Consider the following 25,612-nt stretch of genomic DNA (forward strand, 5'->3'; position numbering starts at 1 on the left):
GCTACCGTGTTTCGTTAGACGTCGTATAGACGCCTATTTCATGTGACTATAATATCGTTTTTATTTCGGACTTTAATATTATAATTGGAACAATCGTGTAGTTTAAAACATAGTACATGTATGTCATTAAAGTTGGTATGGCACTTTGTTTTATTGCAAAAGTCCCAATTTTATTATGTCTCAATTCTGTTTGCACTTAACCAAACATTTTTCGGCAATAAATTAAAAGTCATGTTCTTACATATTTTCGTGTCAATATTTTGAACACCGTTGTTCGTTGCAATGTGACGTACCATTGCTAAAGTTGAATGCTCTTTGGACGTGATAATAATTATAATAATATTAATCATCATCATAAGCATAATCATTAAATTATTATTGTTATCATTATTATTTCCATCGTTATCAGCAGATTCGTAATAGTTCTTGTCTTCAATATCATGTTCATTTTGTCATCACCGTTGTCATAATCCTTTTGATTGTTGTCGCAACCATTGACGACGTGGTCGTCTTTGTATTTATGTTTATCGTATATTCATGTCTATATGAATATAACAATGTCAAGATTAAGGTTATGTGTCTGGAACTCTACATTTTAACATCCATATAAAAAAGAACACGTACAGACAGAAGAAACATACGCACGGACATATGGACAGATGGACGAACAAACACGCACGCATACATATAACGTCGTGCATTATCAAGTTACTATTAATGACCTTCAATGATTAATGCTTTATGATATTGAGCTGTACATAGAGTAATTTCAAAATATTGTGTTGCACATCAAAACACGTTCGTATAGCAATTATAATAATGATGTTAATACTTCCATTGGTTGTGTCTGTGATAAATTACACGTGAAACAAACACATATATCAATACCAATGTTCATGCTTTTAGTCTGAAACTATGAAAAGGAGCATACACCACAAATTGACGCGATCAGACGGATGAAAACAGTTTTATCCTGTTATTGTTTCGATTTAAAATCGACTTCTTTTTTGAAATTACAGACGGAAGGATTGAGTTCTCAATCAAATTCAAGTTCTTACATGTACAAGATATATTGTTTGATAATTACTTAGGTAGCGCCCATTCTAACAGTACCAGTATCAATGCTGTTGAATAAAGAGAAAACAAGTGCATATATAGAGGAAGAGGAGTATAATGTACACGTATTGTTATATAAAATTGTAGATGGTGCTTTTTAAATAAGTAAGGCTGATACAATATAGGGCATAACGAGTTCTGGTTATACACAGCTATAAACAGCTCGGGACTCGAACCCTCAACCCCCTGCTTGCAAGTCAGGTGCTCAACCACTATGAGCTACCTGAAGGGTTGGTATACTTCTGTAAGGGCAATCAACAAATCAACAAATCGATCTGGTGACCCAAAACTATACAAATGTGCATTCATATTAACAACAACCTGTGTTAAATTATACTGATAATAAAATATGTTACCTTTGACCATTCATATACATTTGACATTATGCAGTTGCAGTGCGATCTGTATGAGACAAAAAATGGGAAAAAGGTTTTTGTTATCCATGCTTATTAGTCATTTGTTTCAGCTTTAGTCACTGTACTGTCAGCTTAGTCAAAAGCTAACATTATTATGATTGAATATGTTGCCAGATATATATTTTTTCAGTCCAGAGCCTTCATAAATTTTGACTAGATTGACGCTAAAATCAGTCAATAGTAAAACCTTTGTTTTATTTTACCAGTTAAAACACTCAGTAACACCAGTTTGATGTCAGATATCACCCTTGTAATTACAAAGCCCATTAGTGTCAAGATCAGATCAATATTTGTCTTGAAATCCGCAACAGTTGTTCAAGTGCCTATAACTGCTCATCAGCAGGTCATAAAACGAAGCTTCAAGATTGAAGGAAAATGTCTAGAAATTAAGAAATTTGCGGAGGGATATAATTAACCAATAAGCAACAATCCAGAATGTGATTTATCAATATGACTTTTAAAATGTGAAATAAAAGTGATTTTGACTGAACTGTTTAGGATACACAACTTTGATAGTCTGCTTAAATTTTGTTGAACTTTATCAGTTAATTGAAACTAATTCCCACAATATTTAGCTGAAATCAATAATGGATTATCTCGGAATATCTTTAGAAAACATTTCTTTGGAAGATGTCATTGATGAAGAAACCAACACATTAGGAATATCCCTTGAGGAAATGGAAACCTCTTTAAATGCTCAGGTACTTTACATGTTTTACTCAAATATTCTTATATAAATAACTCTACTTATGTAAAGCAGTTAACCTTTATGTCGTAAAGGCAGATTAAAAGCAATGTTTGAATTGAATACACCAGCATGGAATTTATCTTAATGCTCAATTTAGATTAACATTATATTTTATAATGCTACGTAATTCCATTTACTAATATAACCATATTTGATCAAACTGTATTAAGTACATGAATATGTATGATGTATGCTTAACACAGTTAATGGTTTTTTAAGACTATTATAATTATTATAATATTTGACCTTTCAGGATTTGTCTAAGCATATCTTTAAGTTTGATGATGAATTTATCTTCAGCCTAAAGGTAAACTGTTATTTCTTTTTGTTATTTAATAAATGCATACTGCCAGTGACGTTTATAGTTTGTTTGAGTGATTTAGACTATTAATGTGTGTATTTAGATCAACAATTTTGTTTACATTTTATACACAACTCAATGTCTGCCTACCTCTTCTGATTTCTTTATCAGATGGATGTCAAAAGTTGTATTGTTTCGGAGTATTCATTTCCTGTTGTTTTCTGTAGAAATCGAAAGGTCATACAGACTTTTACAAACTTTTATTTGTATGCAATAGAACGGAACGGGTGTGTTTTAGCTATAATGGCATTATTTCAACTTTAAAATATTTAATTGTTTACTGCGCAATTTACTTTCACTTTTGGTTTTAAGTGTCTGCAGTATGATTGTTGTTTAAGGGTCATTGCTTTTGAACTTTAATAAACACAATAAACAAATCAGTTACACTGACCTTCTCAGACTCGTCATTTTTATTTATTTAAGTAAATCAAAGTTTCAAAAATTACAAAAGAACTATTTCAGTATAAAGTTAAGCACATTTCGGCTTTTCATATTTCCAGCGCAGGAGTATGTTTTGCAATTTGTATTTACTTTACGCATGCGATTTTCTTCGGTTAATCATATACATTAGTATCGGCGCAAAGGTGCTATTTTATTATATGCGCATGGAATTCATGTTAATGAAATGCGCATTATATTATTGTGATCTTTTGTTCATTAATGCTCTATAGAGTTTTTATTATTCACCCAATACCGTGATTCAGAGGCATACTTGAAATTAAGAAATGGCTGAGTGTTTGATAATCAGAACTTTGAACGATTTGTTCCTGTTTCTCCTGCATTACCCGGCTAATTCGGTGCCAGACTATTAAGGTCGTTGGTTTGAATCCCGGTAGGAAAATACGACTTTGTTTTATACGGTTCCATAATAAAGGCGGTTGGCCTACTTGTTTATGACCCGGGACTCAGTCATTGAGAGGGATAATTGATATAATCGATGGACATTTTCTGTTCAATCGATGTAAAATAGAAAAAAGAAATACTTAGTATCATGAAGCTTTTGAAGTGAAATTCAAAAACACATGATTCAGAAATATTTAGCTCGTATTTATTAAACACGTATTGCATTCTTGAAAGATCAATACGAGGAGTATTCTCCCACGTTACAAGCATAACAAGGTGCAGTTATTTATGTTATGCTGTTGATATGTTTTCCTATTGCCCTCTCAGGAATGCAATATTTTTTAAAATGTAATTAAATGTGATTCTTCAATTCACAACGTGTATTACATTTACATTCATTAAATGTTATTTGCATGCATTTACTAAACGTATAAAGGTATACTTTTTTCAATAATTATGTATATATGCACATTTATGAAACCATCATGTTGTTACTATTTATTTAGTTATACATTTTTTATAACTGATGTGACTCTTTAAAGGATGTAGGAGCTAATGTTTGCACACTCAAAGCATTCCAGAGATTGACTTTTACAAGTTACACAATAACAAAATGATTAACATAGGTTATCGGCCTCATGTGTCTGATACATACGGTGGAACATAACTGCTGTCAGATAATTTGTTAACGTCTGCGAGTTGTTCGTATTAACCACTTAATTATGCGATAATTATCAAGCTATCTAGTAAATAGAAACTGTTCTCTGTAAGATAAATATAACAATACTAAAAAATGGCTTAAAAGTGCTCGGAACTGCCACCTTTTTCCCTTTTAGCTGCATAAACAGGTTATCTAGTTATGGTTAGCGAATTCCACTTAATTAGGAACATAATTACCGGCAGATAACATTCGTGTTACCACATATTTATAAATGCATTTTGGCCTTTAGCTTCAACTGGTTATCTAGTAAGTGTTTATGAATTCCATTAAGTAAGTACATTCTAACTGGTTAACAAGATACGATTCATGTTACCAGTTATTGTTTTGATTATTTCATGGATCATTTTCAATGTGCCCATATCAAGCAGTCCTACAGTTTATGCCAGGTTTCTGGATTTTGGTCCATTTTCGAAGCCTCACTTCACAGCCAGGTGTTTATTATGCATGTAATTGAGATAACCAATTTCTGTCAGCAGGGGCCCATTAACCACTCTTCCCAGGTCAGTTTTGAGGTCAGAAGGATATTTATCAGAGAACATCTTCAGTACGATTTCTGCACTAAAATTCACGATGACTATAGAAAAGCAATTTATATCATTTACTTTAGTTTTAAACTATTTATGAAAATGAAAAAAAACAAACATAAACATTGATTCCATAGCAAAGAAATGAAACATTGAAGTAAATAAAAAAAATATATTCAGTCTTATCGTTTGATTTAATTTCGAACGGAATAACTTTATACATGGGATTTTTATTTATACTTTTCATTAAGATAACGTTAGCTGTCTACTTACTACAAAAGTATCAATATCAACCCTATTAAACCTAATGAAATGTACAATTGAATGAAATGGATATTTAGGTTTTATAAAATATAATTTATGAATATCTAACAGTGTCAATAATGCAGTTATAATGAAGTTTGTTATATATGGTTATATCTAAAGAATATGTTTTTCGCAATTTTCACAACAAATGAAAATTAATACTTTCTTTTGCTGCATTTTTGGAACAAGAAAAGAATACTGCAAACTTGATATATTGCTATTTTTCACTTTAGGATGATTGCGCGTAATTCAACCGTATTAAATCATAGCAACATTATCCAATTGCTAACAGTCTCATAATTATAAAGTCTAAAGTTTATAAACTCTGAAGTCATCACTTGGATTGAGGTTCGTATGTTTTCCTGTGAAATACTTTTTTGATTAAATTATAATAACTCTGGTTTTACTAAGTGCAGTGGGAAACGAAACCCGAGATGCAAAACGTCCTTACCTAAATAACGCCCGAGTTTCTGGACTTTAGGTAATATAATCGAGTTTTAAGTAACACAAGTTGGCATATTACCTACTGACGGAATCACAGACAGACGGACGACCAAGGGCAAATCTATATGCCCCCCCCCCATTTTATGGGGGCATAAGATGTAATATTAAAAGAAATGTAATATTTTAACCATTTGCCAAAAAATAAGGTCATATATTGATGTACTTAGATATTCTTATTACTTATAACACAGCTTACAACTTATTATTTTAATCTGAGCACTATATTACCTTGATGTTGAAACGGAACTTTCATAGGTTTCTATTGATACATTGACATAGTGGTCTTTGCTAAAATGCATTTCAAAAAAACATCATTGCCCACTTTTCATGTGAATTATATAAGCCCTCTTTATGTTTGTGTGTCTTCGTTTATGTAATTTTCTAGAAAATTCATTTCCTAAAATATAGCTTTTGAAACAGCGATTGAAATCTTCTTTACTGACACAGTTAAATCAACGTTTGTTTTCTTTGTAAGATTTCTCTTCTTAATTTGCATTGTTGTGTGAGAACATTCTTCATTAGAAGAGTGATTAAACATTATACACACTGCATGGAAGCTTTCCATATTATATATATATACATATATATCATTAACTATTTTGTCTTTGCTTTCGGAATTATCATAAAACATTGCTACCTATTTCAATATATATAATACTTGTTTCAAAGCAGTTTAATATCATCATATGAGAAATGATCACAACAAAGCAATTCTGTATCTTAAACCACTATGTCCGGACTTTTGATATCATACCAGTATATTTGAACGTTATATGACTCATTTTATTTTAATATAATATTTAAAATTATCCAACTTTTTCTGATCGTTTGCACTCCTACATGCACAGTTGATGTAAATTTTTAATCACAGCAGTCACTGAACTTTTATTACATGTTTCTGTAATACAATGTATGTAGAGCATTTTTCCAGAAATATATATTTTCTCCATATCATTTTCTCTTTGCGAAAAAGAAAATATTTGTATATTAAAGCATCTTATAATAGGGTAATAACTTATTATTAGTGCGTTTTGATTAGGGAGATGGAATTCGACTAAAGTCGCACGAGGCGCTTACTGACTGAAATCAATATCTTAAAACATCAACAACAGTTGAATAAGACATTCCGGATCAACATGTTATTAATATATATATCAATGGTTTAAATCACTTAAAAGATACATGATTTCGTAATAAATGTTACATTCATGACAAACTTGTTTTATGACGTCATTTAAACATTGCACAATGATACTTGATGGGCGTCAGTATAGTGGATTTTGGATTACCGTATATAATAATAATTATAATAATAATAATAATAATAATAATAATAATAACTAAGATATACAAAATTTATACAAAAGCATTCGATAATAATACTATTTTAATAATCAAGATAGCGAAAGTTGAAATACCAAGAAAAACCTCCTAACATAAAATGGCCCAAATCTCAAGACAAGAATAGCTATTACTCTCAAATTAGTCAGGCAAACAGCTCCCAGCAGGGAAAGGGTCAAGTGGTCAGTTTACCGTTATGTTAGATTAGTTCCACTGATAAGCCCGAGCATCAGCTTGATGCTCAGTAGCGGCATTAACTGTAGGACTGCAAGTGTTCATAACCTCGTGTAAAGTGGTCAATAGGTTTATAAATATATGCCTTTGTGCGGTTAAACTGAAAACTACTTTTCTACAAGGGTTAGAATTGTAATATTTTAGTAAGTACCATTGGCATGTAGATTGCCGTTATCCTAAGGTAGTTGGCGAAAAATAAAAAATAGCTTGTGCCATTAAACTAAGTCCATTGCGCTCTACAATTCAGAGAATTTGCCTCCCATTTACTCCTCATTTTGAGAAAAAGGCTAATCAGTCCATGAAATCACCATGAAATTGTACCAGTCAATTAATTACCACTTTGTGGGCCATCCTGCTGGGCTGTTGAATGTGTGTATTCCCAGATGATCTTTGTTTTGACTGATACTGCAGTGTTAAGCTTGTGGTGAGTTATTGCATGTATCAAAATGATCTTGAGAATGGGGTAAATATTTGCATACATAGAGAATTGGCCTACACTAATTGATAAATTAAAAGTTAAAACTGAAATCACAATGTTTTCATTACAGTTCTTGAAATTGATAAAGGGACCTCTAAGTCATTTTTTTTCGTATCGATTCTTTATCAGCCTAACTGGCGATAGCTTGTGTTCGGTCTTCAATTTTGTCATACGAGGTCGTATTTAAAATGAGTTGACTTGGGCGTGTGGGGATATTCATGACATTTAGTGATAGCTCTTATTATTAAAAATATATAATATCCCACAAATAGAGATCATTCTAAACTGTTTATGTAAGTATAATGGTATACAACAAAATTATTCAACTTAAAGTTCAAGTTAACTGAATCAAATGAAATTTAATGAACGACAAAAAAAGTTAAAAATAAGATGTACAGCTCGTTTGAAACATGTGCATTGGAATTGAATACCAGCTGGGCAGTCAGGAGTATTTATAAGACTGTGGCTTATATGTTGCTTCAGATCATTATCACAGAAATGTTGATAAGCAGTAACCCTGTGTAACCTTTATTAGAATGATAAGATTGGAAGGCACAAACTCTTGACATTATATTTAATTTTGCACATAAAGAAGTAAAACTGGAAAAAAAGTCATGATACAATACTAACATGACGGTTTAATTCAGGAGTCCGATGAACCATTGGCTGTTGTTAGTCCAGAGGAACCCACACAGCCACTTCATACATCAACACCAAAGAAACCCATACATGTATGTATTCAACTGCCTGCAAAAATGGGAAAATTTGCTGCAGAAGACTGTACTTTTTACAATTAAGTTACCCCATAAAGTCATGTATTATTTTTTAAATAATAAAGAACAATAAACAAATAGATCATATTTATGCACCGTGTTAAATTTTAATTGCTTAAAAAAACAGTTCATAGATATGTTATCAATTATAATTATTTTTAAGACAAGTAAAACAGGAAAAGGCAGACCAGATCATATTTATGCACCGTGTTAAATTTTAATTGCTTGTAAAAAAGTTCATAGATAATGTTTAATCAATTATAATTATTTTTCAGAAAAGTAAAACAGGAAAAGGCAGACCAGTTCGGAGGTTATTAAAGCTTAAGAAAACAGGGGAAGTGCAACGTCTACAGCCATGTAGGAGATGATGTTTTCATAGCAATGTATCCCAGAGCCAGATCATCAGGGCTAGAGAAAAAGTATAGACGAAGGATTTCAACTGTAGAGTTGACTGGATGTTGGAAAAGTTTGAAGAATCCCCGAATTGTTTTGGTTATGTTACCAAACCTTTCAAGATTTAGTTGGTAATATTCCCAGAAATATATTTAACTCTGTCAATAAATGTGAGCTGGTTAAGCTCTGCGATTATGTTAAAGAATCAGTATGTATTCGTAATGTTATTCCTAATAATTATTATTATTATTATCAATTTAGTTCATCCTCTGATACTGCTGCCTTTACGTCAACATATTGTGTCTTTAACCATAGCACTAACCATGTACAAGCATTTGATATCAAAAACCTAAGTGTATGTGTTTAGAAAATGTTCTGATGTATATGACTTATAAACGTCTGTTCTGTTCTTTTCTGTGTTTTTTTTTAAATCATAATATGCGAAAGTCCACACTTGTATTTAAAATAATTATTGTCAAATTGTAAAATTGCAAGAGACATACCTGTACTACTGAAACAACATTCTAGTAGGTTTAAACAACCAGGAATATGTAATCTATGTCGTTCTATCAATCAACACTTATAAGAGTCAAACGTCATGGTCATATCTCATATTCGCCAATAAAATGTTGTCGTATTTACTTATTCCCTTCTAAGAGGACACATTTTATCTGCAAATATCTGTTATCATCTGAACACGATTGAACACTTTGTCTAATATCCTCACACTTTGAATGGTCATAATCTTTAAACTGCCTTAAAGTCATCCAATGGCCATGACCAATCAGCTGTCATTTAAGTCCATGCATATTTCGATTGTTCAAATAATCCTGACAACATGGCGCTCAGGGGGTGGTGGGGATTAATGTTTGACAAACATCTCTTATTATAAAATGTTTATATTTTTATTGGAAATATTATCAAACATTTGCGAATATTGCATGTTTTAGAAATGTTTAGAACAATTTTAGTCATACTATAGATTATTCTGGGAATATTACAAACATGCTGAAAAACCTGCTGTTAATTTTAATACTATTCAATGAAGATTTTGGTAATATTCCCAGAATAATTCATGTCCTACAGCAGCCCACGTGGAGCTTTTTCTTTTGGATTATTTTATTTCAATTCATCTTTTGATATGCCCAAAAAAGTTTTGGTAATGTTACCAAATATTTCAAGATAATATAATTGTATTCAGGATGAATTTGAGAACGATAACGGAAAATGTTCGTAATTCATTTTGGGAATATTACCAAATATTTGTGACTATTCCTAGTTTAAGAATGATATTGAAAATCTCTCGGCATAATATGGATTATTTTGGGAATGTTCTCAAAAATGTTGAAAAGCCCCAGTTTTCAATACTATACTATGAACTATTTGGTCCTACAAAAACTATTTGTGGAGTTTTCAAAGGCTTTTTGTTGAATTAGTTTGTTTCAGTTCATCTGGTAATATTCTCAAATAATTTTGGTAATGTTACCAAATATCACGATCAAATTGGTAATATTCCCAGAAAACCTGGACATTTTATTCAGAATCCTGGAAGAAAATGTTCATCATTTATTTTGGGAATATTACCAAATATTTATGACTTTTCATAGTTGAAGAATATTTTTAAAATCTCTGGGCATAATATCGATAGTTTTGGGAATGTTCCCAAAAATGTTAAAACGCCGTCTACAACTTTAAATACTATACTATGAAATGTTTGGTAATATTCCAGAAAGGTTTTGGTAATGTTACCAGAAATTTCAAGATTAACTTTGGTAATATTCTCAGAAAACTTGGACGTTATTTCCAAGACGAATTTTAGAATGTTAGCCGAAAATGTTCATAATTCAGAAAAATACCCCCTAGTTTTTATTAACTTTTAGAAAACCTCTCAACATACTATGGATACTTTTGGTAATATTACCAGAAATGTTAAAAATACACCATAACTCTTCAATACTATATTACAAAGTGTTTGAAAATATTTTCAAAATGTTTTGGTAATGTTACCAAGTTTTCAAGATCAAATTGGTAATATTCCCACAAAACCTGAACATTATGTTCAGAATCCTAGCAGAAAATGTTCATCACTTATTTTGGGAATATTACCAAATATTTGTGACTTTTCATAGCTGAAAATATTTTAGAAAATCTCTCGGCATAGTATGGATTTTTTTTGGGAATGTTCCCACAAAAGTTGAAACCCCTACCACAACTTTCAATACTATACTACAAAGTGTTTGGAAATATTTTCAAAATGTTTTGGTAATGTTACCAAATTTTCAAGATCAAATTGGTAATATTCCCAGAAAACCTGGACATTAAATTCAGAATCCTAGCAGAAAATGTTTATCTTTTTTTGGGGGGGAATATTACCAAATATTTGTGACTTTTCATAGTTGATGAATATTTTAGAAAATCTCTCGGCATAGTATCGATTATTTTGGGAATGTTCCCACAAATGTTGAAACCCCCACCACAACATTCAATACTATATTACAAAGTGTTAGGAATTATTTTCAAAATGCTTTGGTAATGTTACCAAATTTTCAAGATCAAATTGGTAATATTCCCAGAAAACCTGGACATTAAATTCAGAATCCTAGCAGAAAATGTTCATCATTTTTTTGGGAATATTACCAAATAATTGTGACTTTTCATAGTTGAAGAATATTTTAGAAAATCTCTCGGCGTGGTATCGATTATTTTGGGAATATTCCCACAAATGTTGAAACCCCCACCACAACATAATATTCCCAGAAAACCTGGCATACTATGGATACTTTTGGGAATATTACCAGAAATGTTGAAAACCACACTATAACTCTTCAATACCATACTATGAAGTGTTTGGTAATATTCCCAAAAATATTTCTAATCCTACAGAAATGCTTTGAGAACATTACAAAGGGTTTCTGTTGAATAAAAATGTTACCATGCTGAAAAGGGAAAGTTGCGTTTTCCCTTTTCATTTTGCGGTTTGTTATTAGTGTTATTAAACTGTTTCATTTGTTTCGGTACATTTAAATGCCTTTACCGAATAAGGACCCAATGTGTTGTCTTGGCTGCATATTTAGCAGTGCAACCGTGCAACAGTGCAAATTCCCGTGCATATATGAATGACATGTGCTACAATAATGAAGTTACATGTATTTATGCTCAAAACTGTTTTAAACGTTTCGAAATGTATTGTACAGCGCTTTAGTATATATTTCCTCTATTGATGTACAATAGACGAGTCAAAATGCACATATGTTTTTGTTTTATTATTTTACTACACTAGTTCCCGAGTTGGTTTGGTTTTTCCATGGTTATATAATGTAGAGGTCAATCCCAGAACGAGGCTGCTCGTCCTACGGAAAGACTTTTCATGACGCATGACGCCATTTGACCAGGAATCCATGTCATTTCACATTGCTTACAAATATGAAGACAGCAGAATTGAAATTATTTGATTTTGTTTGTTGGTTCTGTATTATTTGTTTTTGAAAAGCGGGAATTTCAGAGTCAGTTGGGGAAATAAGGGCTCGCCGCGAGTACTGGCGAAGACCAAGTAGGTTTTAGTTGCCTGGCTATAACTTTAGCGAAAAATACTAATAGTTTACTATGTAACTTCTAAAAGATGTATTTTGGTAATATTCGAATATTCGATCGAAAGAATTACCGAATATTCGAATATTAATAAGGCCATTCGTTTGCATCTCTAATTTACATATTACCGAAGTGCTGGTATATATTCACAAACATAACGGAATGCTTTCAGTGAAACTTTACACTAGTAAATAGTCAATATAACAAAAAAATCCTTTTTTAAAAATCATATATGTATTCGTTGTACGAGTCTCATTGAGGGGCGTGTAAAATAAAAAAAAATGATATGCTACGTAGGTCTAAATCAATACTCTTAGTATTCCATCGTGTTCGATATCTGATTCAATAAATCTATGTAATGTACCTGTAATATTCCTGAACATAGCGTCCAAACGTTGATCGTGTACCTCAAGCGATTTCTCTTGTCTGTCGAAATCGGATTTCGTCGTGTTTTCAAACTTTTCTAACTCAGTTTGTAAACTATCATATGCCTTTTCAAGATCTTGTACCTCTTTCGCTGTCTCTTCTTTTTCGGTTTCGTGTTTCTTTTCTAGACCTTGTATTTCCTTTACCGTGTTATCCACCTCAGTTTCAACATGTGTTAGTCTCTTTTCCAGCACTTCTAGTTTGGTCAGAAGCTCCTGATTTTTTATCTCAGTTCTCACCATTTTCTCCAACATTTTTTCCTCGTAGTCAAATCGGCTGTAACATCGCGGTTCATTTATGTCACACACCGTCGATTCAATCATGAGAACTATAACGAAAAATTCCCGAACGTACTTCTTAGAATACATGTTCAAGAAAATGTTTCGATTTGAATTACGAAAGCAGCTGAGACAAGTCGCCAAATAAATTTCTCGAGCTTGTGAATTTAACCTTTCGTTAACAATTCAGAAGGCAGCAGACAAAAGTCGCCCAATGAATTGCCTAACATCTTTTAAAACTCTTTACAGCGATTATGCTAAAGTACCAGTGTCACACTTCAGGTAAAATGACAAAATCATAAATTTGATGATATGTAATAACGAACAATGATATTGTTCAAAACAAATGCTAATCAATCAAATTTCAATTTATGAAGGTTCGATGATTAAGGTTCAAGAGCATTCATTGGGAATGAAAAAAGAATACGTTTGTCTATTTAGAGATGCGATGATAGTGTTTACTGTAGTGCTGTAACTATAACCTGTAAGACTGGCAACGTCATGTCATTACATCAGCTCGCTAGCTACAATTGTTTTAAACATTTAAAGGATGGATTCAATACGTTGTCATATGTGTACCAACTATACTGAGAAAGAATACGTTTGTAATAAAAAAAAGTTCAATAGTTAATTTCAAATAATTGAATGTAAATTCGAAACATAAATATTAATAAAAATGACTTAACAGTGGCTGGACAAAACAGAACAGTTATTTTTGACAGTTGATGAGATTTGGATCGAAATAAGCTAATAGACGAAAATAAGATATGCACATATCTGCGTATTGTAGTCTTACCTGATCATAAAGCAGAAATATTTTTGTTTCAATCTTTATCATTGACTTAAAATGATGTACTTTTCGATAAGGATGCAATGAAGAAATGTTGCTAAATTCTGAAGTTTGAATTGCTTAAAATGTGACATGTTTTATACATACTACACTTATAAATTGTATTTGTATTTGCCATGTAATGTAGTAAGAGCATTTCTCAGGTATGAGACTAGTAATAACCCTAGATGTTTAGCCATGAAGCGTTATGATAGTATTTATCTGAGATGAAAGTAGTAAGAATGCCAAAACCAACACACATGCCAACATCACCGGGATTTTCTCCTTCAACATTTAATGTAGTAAGCGTATTTATCTGAGATAAGAGTAGTAAACGACAAAGATGTTTCGCCATGTAACATAATGAGCGTATTTATCTGAGACGGGAGCAAAAAACGCCCTTGATTTTTCACCATGTAACGTAGTAAAAGTATTTATCTGAGATTAGAATAGTATACGCCGTAGATTTTTCACCATGAGGCGGAGTGATTTCTTTTGAGATGAAAATAGTATATGGCCCGGAAATTTAAGAATGTTACGAAGTGGGCATGTTTATTTGAGTAAATTCTAACAACCTATAACCGAATATTGAATCTATAGTAAACTCCGATGTTGTATTTCATAGTTTTTAATTGAAATCAAATCCCCATCAATTCCCACCCAATTCCTTATTATTCCCAAAATTAAAGTGGTGTTATATAATTCGTAAAAATCATACAGTTTATTACTGTGAATATTCACTTCAATATTGTCTCTTATAAATTGTACTACATTATTGGCACTGTAATCGTAACATTGAATGATTAAAATAGTGCTAAGACAATATATAGAGAGAACAAATAATAGTCAATATCTCTAAAAAATGTGTATTCCGTTTCGGATTAAGCGTTGATATGGCCCTTTAAAATAATTTTCCCAGGATTTGCATTTGTTCCACACTAATTAGTGCTGATTACGTGCAATAAAACAGATCAGGATTTATTCAATCGTGAAACATGGCATGGAAACAAGTGATACTCATTCGAAATGGCTTAACTTATAGTATAACTTTTTTACAGAACAGATTGACATGAGTTTGATATACAACTTAAATACGCATAGTATCTTGATTGCTTCGAGGTATGTTCTTTGACTTCGCTAAACGGATTGTCTGTTTCGAGTCTGTTATAAATGATACGGTGATTTATCTCCTGTTATTTAATCACGAATTCCAGATGTACATAATGTACATTCCACACGGTTGCTGCGAAAAACACTGTTATTGTCATATAGAGCAAGCAATTCTAAAAAATAAATATCTTTTTAAACCTTTAAACACTTTACACATACTTATTTGTCAAGATGGGCCATGACTTTCTTGATATTCTGTTAATAAAACCGTTAAAACTTGAAACTTAATAAGGGCTCGTATGTCTTTTGATATATTCTTAACTTTACTTTTCGGCTGTGCAAAATATTACATCAATTCATGTTTATATAATTATAGAAATAAATACCGCCTGATAAGGCTGAATAATGTTGTATAAGAGAACACTGCGCAAGGATCAGAGTCTAGCACAATAAACGAGAAACCAACAAGCTTACCGTACGATTACACATGTTACATCATAACAAGTATTCTTTGAAGTAGTTAACATATAATCAGACTAATTGTGTCGGAAGCACATTTAGGTATTTAGTTAGTTTCACCATCGTATGGTAATATATGTACTCCTTTATCTGATAATAAATCCGCAGAGACAGTCACGGGAATATGCCATTTTGATAGACCCAGGATCGTCTTAAGAACACTAACAGTGTATAAATTTATTTTCTGATACTTCAGGATCATTGAATATGTCTTACTGAATTTTGAAAATAGAAAACTGCCGAAGAAAGCGGTTGTGTGGTAAGTTCCAGTCTATCAATGAACAGTTTCAGTCAAACTTAAACTGCAATTTGATGTAGATTTTGTCTTTCGTAAAATCTTACATCCAGGAGGTCAACCAAAAATCAACCGGTTTCGAGATTTCAGACGAGACGTGACGTTGTAAACTATCCGGGCCCGAATAATTTTGGCAAAGAAACGGTGACATCGTTGAGTTCATTGGAACTAAGAGAATTGCTTTCATGAAAGATGGAAAAGAAAGATGATAGGGATACATTATTTAAGAATATGGCAGTCGAAATACTTAAGTAACATTGTTGATTTAACATATTTATTTCATGAAAATATATAAGTGACAACATATACTTCATTCTCAATATTTAAGAATTTGACCGGAAGCTAAAAGCTTATAAAGATCATCATCTTTTTCTTCAGTCTTTATATATATCACTGAAACAAAAAATGATATTCTATATATTTAGACAATCTCATAATGATTGTCTCATTATACCTACCGGAAGGTCAAGATTATTCTATTTGAAATTGATAAGCATGATGTCGAACGTCCTTCGAACTTTCATGGTTAAATAAAACAAAGCTTTACACTTTTTATTCAAGCTTTTCTATTATAAGTTTGAGGTTAAACACTTAAAGGACGTTAAAAATCCTCCCAAACGTACGTTATAATCTGCTATAACAGTGTTATTCTGATGGTTGTTGAATGTATATCCCTGTTATATCGTAGCTCATAAACTGAAAGTAGGGGACCAAATCAGGTTAATGAATGTATATACCTTTTATACCGTAGCGCATTAACTGAAAGTAGGGAACCAAATCAGGTTAATGAATGTATATCCCTTTTATACCGTAGCGCATAAACTGAAAGTAGGGGACCAAATCAGGTTAATGAATGTATATACCTTTTATACCGTAGCGCATTAACTGAAAGTAAAGACCAAATCAGGTTAATGAATGTATATCCCTTTTATACCGTAGCGCATAAACTGAACGTAGGGGACCAAATCAGGTTAATGAATGTATATCCCTTTTATACCGTAGCGCATTAACTGAAAGTAGGGTACCAAATCAGGTTAATAAATTTATACCCCTGTTATATCGTACCGCTTAAACTAAAAGCAGGGAACCAAATCAGGTTAATGAATATATATCTCTGTTAAATCGATCCGCTTAAACTGAAAGCAGGGAACCAAATCAGGTTAATGAATGTCTATCCCTGTTATATCGTAGCCCTTAAACTGAAAGAAGGGAACCTAATCAGGGTAATGAATGTATATTCCTGTTATATCGTAGCACATAAACTAAAAGTAGGGAACCAAATCAGGTTAATGAATGTATATCCCTGTTATATCGTAGCGCATAAACTGAAAGTAGGGAACCAAATCAGGTTAATGAATGTATATCCCTGTTATATCGTAGCGCATCAACTGAAATTAGGGAACCAAATCTGGTTAATTAATGTATATACCTGTTATATCGTAGCGCATAATCTGAAAGTAGGGGACCAAATCAGGTTAATGAATATATATCTCTGTTATATCGTAGCGCATAAAACTGAAAGTAAGGGACCAAATCAGGTTAATGAATGTATATCCCTTTTATATCGTAGCGCATAAACTGAAAGTAGGGAACCAACTCAGGTTAATGAATGTATATTATCCCTGTTATATCGTAGCGCATAAACTGAAAGTAGGGAACCAAATCAGGTTAATGAATGTATATCCCTGTTATATCCTAGCGCATAAACTGAAAGTAAGGACCAAATCAGGTTAATGAATGTATATCCCTGTTATATCGTAGCGCATAAACTGAAAGTAAGGAACCAAATCAGGTTAATGAATGTATATCCCTGTTATATCAGTAACTTCCAAATTGCATGTATACATGTTTGTATCACAGAGGCAGCAGAGTGCGTTGTTGATTTGACACACCCCTTTGACCACGCCCCCCCCCATTTTTTTAAAATCCAAGTCTCATTTATAATGATGGTGAACTTGTTACTATTGATAACTTACAAAAACAATGTTTTTTGGAATTTTTATTCTGTTATCTTTGTAATGTACAAAGTTAAGATAATAAAAATTCCAACTACACACCCTGCCCCTGTGGTTTGTTCAATAGTCAGACAGAACAGTCGAAATATTGAGACTAGTGTGATCTTATGTGTGTATCAAAACTTTTTCACATACATTTTTTAGCGTTGTATTAGAAAGTTTTGAATTTAGACACATTGAGTGCATTTCAAAGAGCTACAGACTCACCTATTCTTATTGTTTTTTTGTTTTTGTTTAAGCTATTACACTAAAACCAAGCGGCACATGTGGGAGGAGACCATACCAAAGATGTATAACGCTGGGTCAGAGTTCCCACGCTCATCCATTGATCTTCTGAAGAAGTGGGACAACTTGGTGCAGAGGCATAAAAACTTATACCAAGATTACATCCAAAATAAACAAAAAACTGGTATAATTCATTAAATTCATTAAATGTATTTTTGTTGCTATTCATATTCTATGTTCAGTACACAAAAGTAATGCACTTTATGGATAAAATTGCTGTCAAAATGGCTTTTCTTTATATAAACTTTTATTCTTTATATTGTGTGTCATATTATTAAAGTGACAATCTTATTCAAAATCAATACATTCACATGTAAAACATACATCACTTTTGACTGAAAAACCTTTAACTACTTACTAAATAATGAATTTATGGAAAAAGTTAAATACTGATAAGGCCAAAAAAAAAATGTTTGTTAAGGGTCACCTTCCCAAAATTTCTAGGTAGGGTAGGTAGGGATTTTTTTTTTTTTTTTTTTTTTTTTTTCAAAATCTGTCGTAAGTTGAGTGTTTTCTTGCACATGGCAGTCTTTCCTACATTACTGTCATTGCCTGACTTTGTTTTATAATATAAACAATAATCTGATTAAAATCTGCATTTATCCGCCCTTCGTAACTCTCTATTCGCTAACGAATATTTTTTTTGCTCAGAAACGGAAAAAAAAATAGTTAGGGTCAGCGCATTTTTATAGGTAAGGTCGGGTTACCCGAAACATACATATTTCTTTTTAAGGCCTAACAATATTTTAACCGTATATTTAATAGCTGAAAGCGCAAAACAATATTAATGATTGGTGAACGCTTAAAGATTTACTATGGTCTGCTATAGTCTCATAAAGAAGAAATACCGTGTTTCATGCTTATTTCTTTCAAATTTAACTCGGTGCCCTTCATAAGAACCTTTGTTTTCGATTTGTTTATACATTTATGACACTAGTGAGGAAAAGCATATGTTGTGTGTTTGCAAATTTATCATTTTAATATTGCAACAGTTGATCATGTATCAAAAAATCTTAATACAAGGAATTACTATTATTTATCCATTTTTTCGATTATGTTCCACAATGATAATCATTTACACTGCACTTATTCCAGGTGGTGGACCTAATGCTGGGACCATTGGTCTCTTGACAGATGCTGTAATATCTGTAGTTGGGAAAAAAGCCTGCGGCCTAATTGGAATCTCAGGCCAGGCCGGAATGCCAATGGACTCGGGATTTCTACAGCTGCCCTCCAACAAGTAAACTCATTAATCGTTGCATGTATAGCTGTAATAGTTACCTTCCACCCATATTGAGTGTAACAGATACTGCTTTTGTTACCATTAAACAGCTAAATACTGGGATTTCTTGCTACCCATTTCTAATGTAAAAGCAGGGTTGGTTTCTTTTGCGATCAGATATGAGATTTTTCACCATGTTGATTTCTAGCCTCTTACATTTTAAGCGAGTTGCAGACACCTTAACTTTAGAACCACTCTTCTTATCCATGTTTCCTTAGTGCATCAGACTAAGATTATCATAGTATCATTCATATATAGAAAGACAACAATGCGATAAATAAAAAAAATGCATTCATTCAAGTGTTTGTTATTGCTTATAAAATTGTAAAGATTAAATAAATAAAGCTAATGACATGTAATAACTAATGGGGTTTTTATTTTTTTTTAATTGTTCACCTGCAGCACATGCTCATAGATGAAACATAAATAAGCACTCCATTCTTCCAGGAGTGGGTGCAATTAATAAGTATTAACACTGTACATACAAAGAAATTTTATAAAAAGAATGAAGTTACATATTTTTAACAAATTGTTCAGGTAGTGAATGCATCTTGATTGATTAAACTGTTTTCATAAATGTTTTATGTATCACAAACTGAACATTTAAATTTCATTGCAATCATAAACCAGAAAACTGTTTATATCTTTTCAGTGTGTCCACAGGCATTTCCACAACTAATGGGAGTGATCTTAACAGGTAAAAGTATGGCTATAATAAAAGCAACTTTTAAAACAAATGTTAGGATTAAGAAACAATATCAATTTGCAAATATAATGACAGTTAAGTTAATATGTAAACTGGTTATACATATTATCAGTTATCTCATACTGATACATTTCTGTTTAGATTGTGATGAAAGCTATCACTATATATAATAAATAGAAAATTTCTATCTAGTTCAAGTGAACAAAGGAAGAGGCCACAAGAACAAAACAGGGTTATGTGAAAAGCTGAGATCAGAGAATGCAAATTCAAAATTCAAAATGCAATAATTTTATTGTGTGTTGTTTTTTCCAACTACTTTAATTGTAAATGATATCTGTATTTTATTATTTGTACCAAGTATTTATATCTCCTAAAACCATTACAGTGCATCAACATGGAGAATAAGTGCCAGTTCCAATGCAAGTCTTAGTGCCAGTGAAAACTTGGTTACAAATTACAGGTAACTTTTTTAGGACTGTATCATTTATTATTATTATAAGGAGTTGCCAAAACGGTCAATTTTTGAGAGTGCATGTTAATGCTGAAATTCACTTGTGTGTGTATATATACATTGGTCCAGGGCTGGTCATATTTTTCAATATTGGGTCAGCAAATATATATACATGTAGTACCATTTCAGGGTTTGCTCTCACCAGATATGGTTTCCTTTCTCCTGTATATCCCATAATGGGTCACCTTATAATCTCTGCAACTTATATTATAAAGTACAATTATATTACAGTAGTGGTTAAAACTTGCAGCTGTTATGTTCTTCATGCATCAATATATTATAAGTCATTTTTATCAAGCTATTCATTTTTAATGTAACTTTTTTTTTCTTTCAGCCCAGTTCAGATGGTGACAGACCTTAATGTGACCAGTGAGACATACAACATGTAAGTAACACATTCATGCCAATTTTTTACTGCAAACTGTGTAAATAATGTCAATTCATAAAATGAAGTTGTATAGTTTTCATCAGCACATAATCCAATGATTTCAGGCCATGGCACAATCTAAAACAAAGGATAAAAGTTGTCACTGTTAATGAATGAACTGCATATGTCTGTACAAAGTAGAAGAAAGTCTCACAATCAATTCTTGTACTGTATTTATCAGTACCAAGTTAACTGATAATATGTTATTGAATGAAACTTTATACAAAATGCTTATACTTATATGGCAAACCTGTTTCTGTGGTAACTTTGTTTGGGGTGTTCAAATCACCTTTAGTGATAGCTCAAGTTTCTCTTTATACTTGTAATTAAAACTGACTTATTGTTTGCAGCAGTGACTCAGTGATCTGCACCTGTTCCTGCCATACTGTGATGCAAGCTTTGCGGGAAGAGAAGCTACGGCTCCAGATCAGCGTGCTCAAAAAACAGCTTGGCGAAGAATGATTATAGCCTCGGATTAATTTGTACTTTTAATGTTCAGGTATAAGATCATAATATATTTCACGGAATGACCACCAAAATCTCTATTTCACAAGTGGTGAAGCTCATCTGTGAAATATTGGCTTCTGGGTTTACAATGTGAAATATTTTGCTATCTTACACTGAAATCAACACTTCTTTTATTATATGCATAAATATATGAGATAAAATAATTAAAAGTTTTTCAGGCAACCGGCCAAAATTAGGCAAATGTAATGTAATTTCAGAATTGACATCATAAAAAGTGTGTACCAGCACTTTGCACGTTCATTTTGTATATGCATTTCCTTTCAGTAGGAGCTTGTTAAAATTTAAAAAAATAAAGAATGGTATCAAAATGTTATTTCACCTATTGAAATATCCTTTTCAATTCATCGGTTAATCTCTATATATCATTATAGAGGATATAATATTTTTTTTTACATGTACTGCTTAAAAGTAGGTGTTGGCGAAATAATCTCTGTACTGCATACCATGTTGAGGAGCAATGTTGTTGTCCATGTTGTTAGCATTGCCGCAGTCATCAATCACGTCTGGCATTGGTATGTTCCGCGCTTTACAGATATTGTGCAAAACAGCGCAGGTCAGAACAATTCTGTAAATTAGAGAAACAATGGAATGTTCTTATTCAGAAATTTAAGAACACTACTGTTCAATTTCAGAATAATTATGTTAAAACTGCAAATAACTTGTTTTCTTTAATGTTTTTGAATTAATGAATTGATACACTTTAATAGTATAGATTTTCAGTGATTTTTTGGGAGATTATTTTTACAGCCTGTGCCTTGCAATTTGGAAAAAAGGTTCACTTTGGGAAAAATAAACAGGTCACATTGGCTTAAGTAATGGAAAATATACATGTTTTTACCTTTTTATGAATACATAATCCTGCGAAAGAGTAAGTCTTGTAGAGATTTTGTTCATTTTTTCAAGAAATTCATTGTTTTTTTATTTATCAAAGTAGCCTTCATTAATTAAATTGGAAAAAAATATATGATTGGGGGGGGGGGGGAGGGAGAATTACACAAGGGTAAACAGCCTCTAGAAGGCAGTAAATTGCAACCAAAAGAGCAAAAAAAAAATAATTTGAAACAAAGCTGTTTCATATTATGTATTGAATCTAATAAAATTAAATGTATTAAAAACATAATATGAAAAAATCAGCTGTATATTCAGATATTGTTTCAGAAAATGTCTGTTAATCCAGTATATAAGTAAACATTGAAATCAACAAACCACACTGACCAAAAATAATAATAATACCATAAATGTGTTTTTTAAATGGATTGAATTTACAAATATTGTCAATTTAATTTTGTAAATTTGAAAGGGTTCTTTCAACAACATTAAACAAAAAGGCTCCATACATTGTCTAAACACAGTATTAAGTGCTTTTTGGTTATTTCAATGTATTAGGATTTGATTAACAGAGTGTTAAATAGTAAATACATGTCAGTACTGGGTGTTTGTATGTAAAAAGAAATCATTTTTAACTGAATCTTTAATCATATTAAGAGGGTTAATGCACCCGGTGAAAGGTTGTTTTCATTTTCTAATTTAACATATGTTTACATATATATAACTGGAACAGTGAGCTCATGAGTTGTATGTTTGACATGTTATGCTGTAAATTTGCTGGACATAACAAATGCAGGAATGAGTTGAATAAAACAGTATGTGTTCAGTAAATTTTCTGTGTCATGCTTATGTTTGTACCAATAATGCTCCTTTAATTAAGCTTACACAAATACTTGCTCGTTTTTTAACTAAAAACTTTCCTGAAAGTTTTGGCCTATGTATTTTGTCTTGGACACAATAGCTAAAATTTTCAGCTCAATGCCACCATAAAACGTTTGATATAAACCTCCAAATCAATAGGGTCACCTACCCATGATCAACATGTCCATCAAGTTCCTGGGCCAAACATGTTCATTGTTTCATTAGGAAATACTCTTCTGACAATGGCCACATGCCCCTACATCAGTTTTGTTTTTGTTTGAAAAAGTGCATGAAACTTAAAAGTATATTTTTTTATGCAATTTTTGTTTTGCATATTACTAATACCTGCAAGCTTTTTCTGGCTGCACCCTAATTTCACCATGGAGAACACCGAATCGTCTTTTAAGTTTCCTATGCCTCTCTCCACCTTGGCTCTAGTAAGTTTATGGGATCTGAAAAAAAAAATATATATATCATTACATATACATTGACGAGTATAAATAAGATTATTTTCTTACCACTGCCATTTCAAAGCAAATGCACCGTGAGAACAGTATGCATCAGTGTATTCAAAGGAGTTCAGAAAGAAAATAATAAAGAGGGCATTTTTGTTTTTCGTTACTTTGACGAAGAAATTACATACGACGACATAGCATAACCCTTGTTTATAATAACACCGATATCTTAACACGGTTTTCAATTACAATTTAATAATTTAATTGGTTAACAAACGCACTCGGGATTAAAAAACAAAATAAAACGACACATGATTTATGTTACCGAAATCAATTAACAACTTATTGTTTACTTTGCGTTCATAGATGATTCTAGGGATGAAGGTCGCAATTACGACAGTGGTGTTTTTCACCCATTCCTATTTGATAAAGAATAGGAGGAGTTTGGTTAATTGCACTGTTGAACCTCACCGACACGCCTTCATGCTGTCGTCGATCCTGAATGGCTGATACAAATGCCGTAATAGTCCCGACACGCCTTCTGGCTGTCAGTCAACCGTTGCAACCGTTGGAATCGCAACAAAACTGTGTATTGTCAAAACTGATGATTGTTTTGATAAGGGTTGTCGCTACGCGGATTAAAGCATGTCGGCATAATTAACGCGTGTCGGTAATTAGCCTTGCCAGCGGAAGGCACGTCGGGCCCGACAAGCCATAAAGGGCTGGCGGAAACCCTGAATAGGTTTAGTTATGTCTCATGAAAGCTTCTAGTGTTTCAGATCACCTTATTACATGATTAAATTTTACAATTTTCTTTCAGTGTTGACAAATGTTTCAATAATTGTTTACTTTGTTTACTATATCAATGTCATGCAGAATAATTACATTTACCTGTTGTATGCTGTTTGGCTACCAGGCTGGGGATTGAGGTATGGGGTAAGTAGCCACCTTCGCCCAGCATATCCGCTGTCCCCAAGAAGATGGTATTGACCATTAGGTACGTGACCTTCATCAAATATGTTCCGAAGGCCACTCTGCTGAAGAATTCTGCTGTCATGTGCAGACCCTGGCCATCGGGCAACCACATTTGTTATTCTGTCAAAACCATCAAACACAACTTGTACGTTAATTGAATGGAAACCCTTATGTGGGTACCATATATGACGCCCACCACCTTTGGAAACTGTGCCAGTCCATAAAACTGTTGAACCTGTGCATCAAGCTCCCTCACTGTTAGTGGGAAACGCACAAACCTTCCCAAAACATCAGCAGATGACAGATGATTTGTCACTTCAGTCAATGTTTTGATACTGCTGGCTGTGAGACATTGTGCATGTCAGCATCGTTAAGCTGAATTCCCCCTGTTGCTAAGTACCTTAGAGTAATGAGGAGTTTGTCCATAGCCGACAAACTCTTATGTCTCATTGTAGCTGGCTCTAGTGCTGGTCCAAACACAGTTTCAAGGTAATTGAGGCCTGCCCTGTTGAAGCGATACCTATCAACAAGTTGCTGGTTGGTAAGTTCATCTAGGATATTGCCCCTATCTGCCATACTGGAAGGATGGAACTAGCCGCTGAAAGTGTCTCGCCGAACTATTCGCTAGACTTGTCAGCCAAAACCGGTCGCTGAAAGTGTCCAGCAGACTAGAACTAGCCACTAGACTTGTCAGCCCCCACCAGTCGCTGAAAGTGTCTAGCCGCACTAGCCACTAGACTTGTCAGCCCAAACGGGTCGCTGAAAGTGTCCAGCAGGCTAGAACCAGCCGCTAGACTTGTCAGCTCAAATCAACTGCTGAAAGTGTCTAGCCGCTCTAGCCGCTATACTTGTCAGCCCAAACCGGTCGCTGAAGGTGTCCAGCAGGCTAGAACCAGCCGCTAGACTTGTCAGCCCCCACCAGTCGCTGAAAGTGTT

The 25,612-nt window shown here is 32.8% G+C and overlaps 1 protein-coding gene and 1 pseudogene across 1 annotated transcript in view; both read right to left on the minus strand.

Moving 5' to 3' along the window:
• LOC128223440 (uncharacterized) overlaps window positions 1–13,140 on the minus strand; it is a 29,814-nt gene extending 16,674 nt beyond the window's left edge. Inside the window, exon 1 of the mRNA XM_052932721.1 lies at window positions 12,711–13,140. Within this exon, the coding sequence (XP_052788681.1) occupies window positions 12,711–13,140 (430 nt within the window). The remainder of the gene's footprint in view (window positions 1–12,710) is intronic.
• Window positions 13,141–21,959: 8,819 nt separating this feature from the next.
• LOC128223441 (putative nuclease HARBI1) lies at window positions 21,960–25,252 on the minus strand (annotated as a pseudogene).
• Between the last annotated feature and the right edge of the window lie 360 nt (window positions 25,253–25,612).

This window comes from Mya arenaria, chromosome 17 (genome assembly GCF_026914265.1).
Source record: "Mya arenaria isolate MELC-2E11 chromosome 17, ASM2691426v1".
Taxonomy (NCBI): Eukaryota; Metazoa; Mollusca; class Bivalvia; order Myida; family Myidae; genus Mya; species Mya arenaria.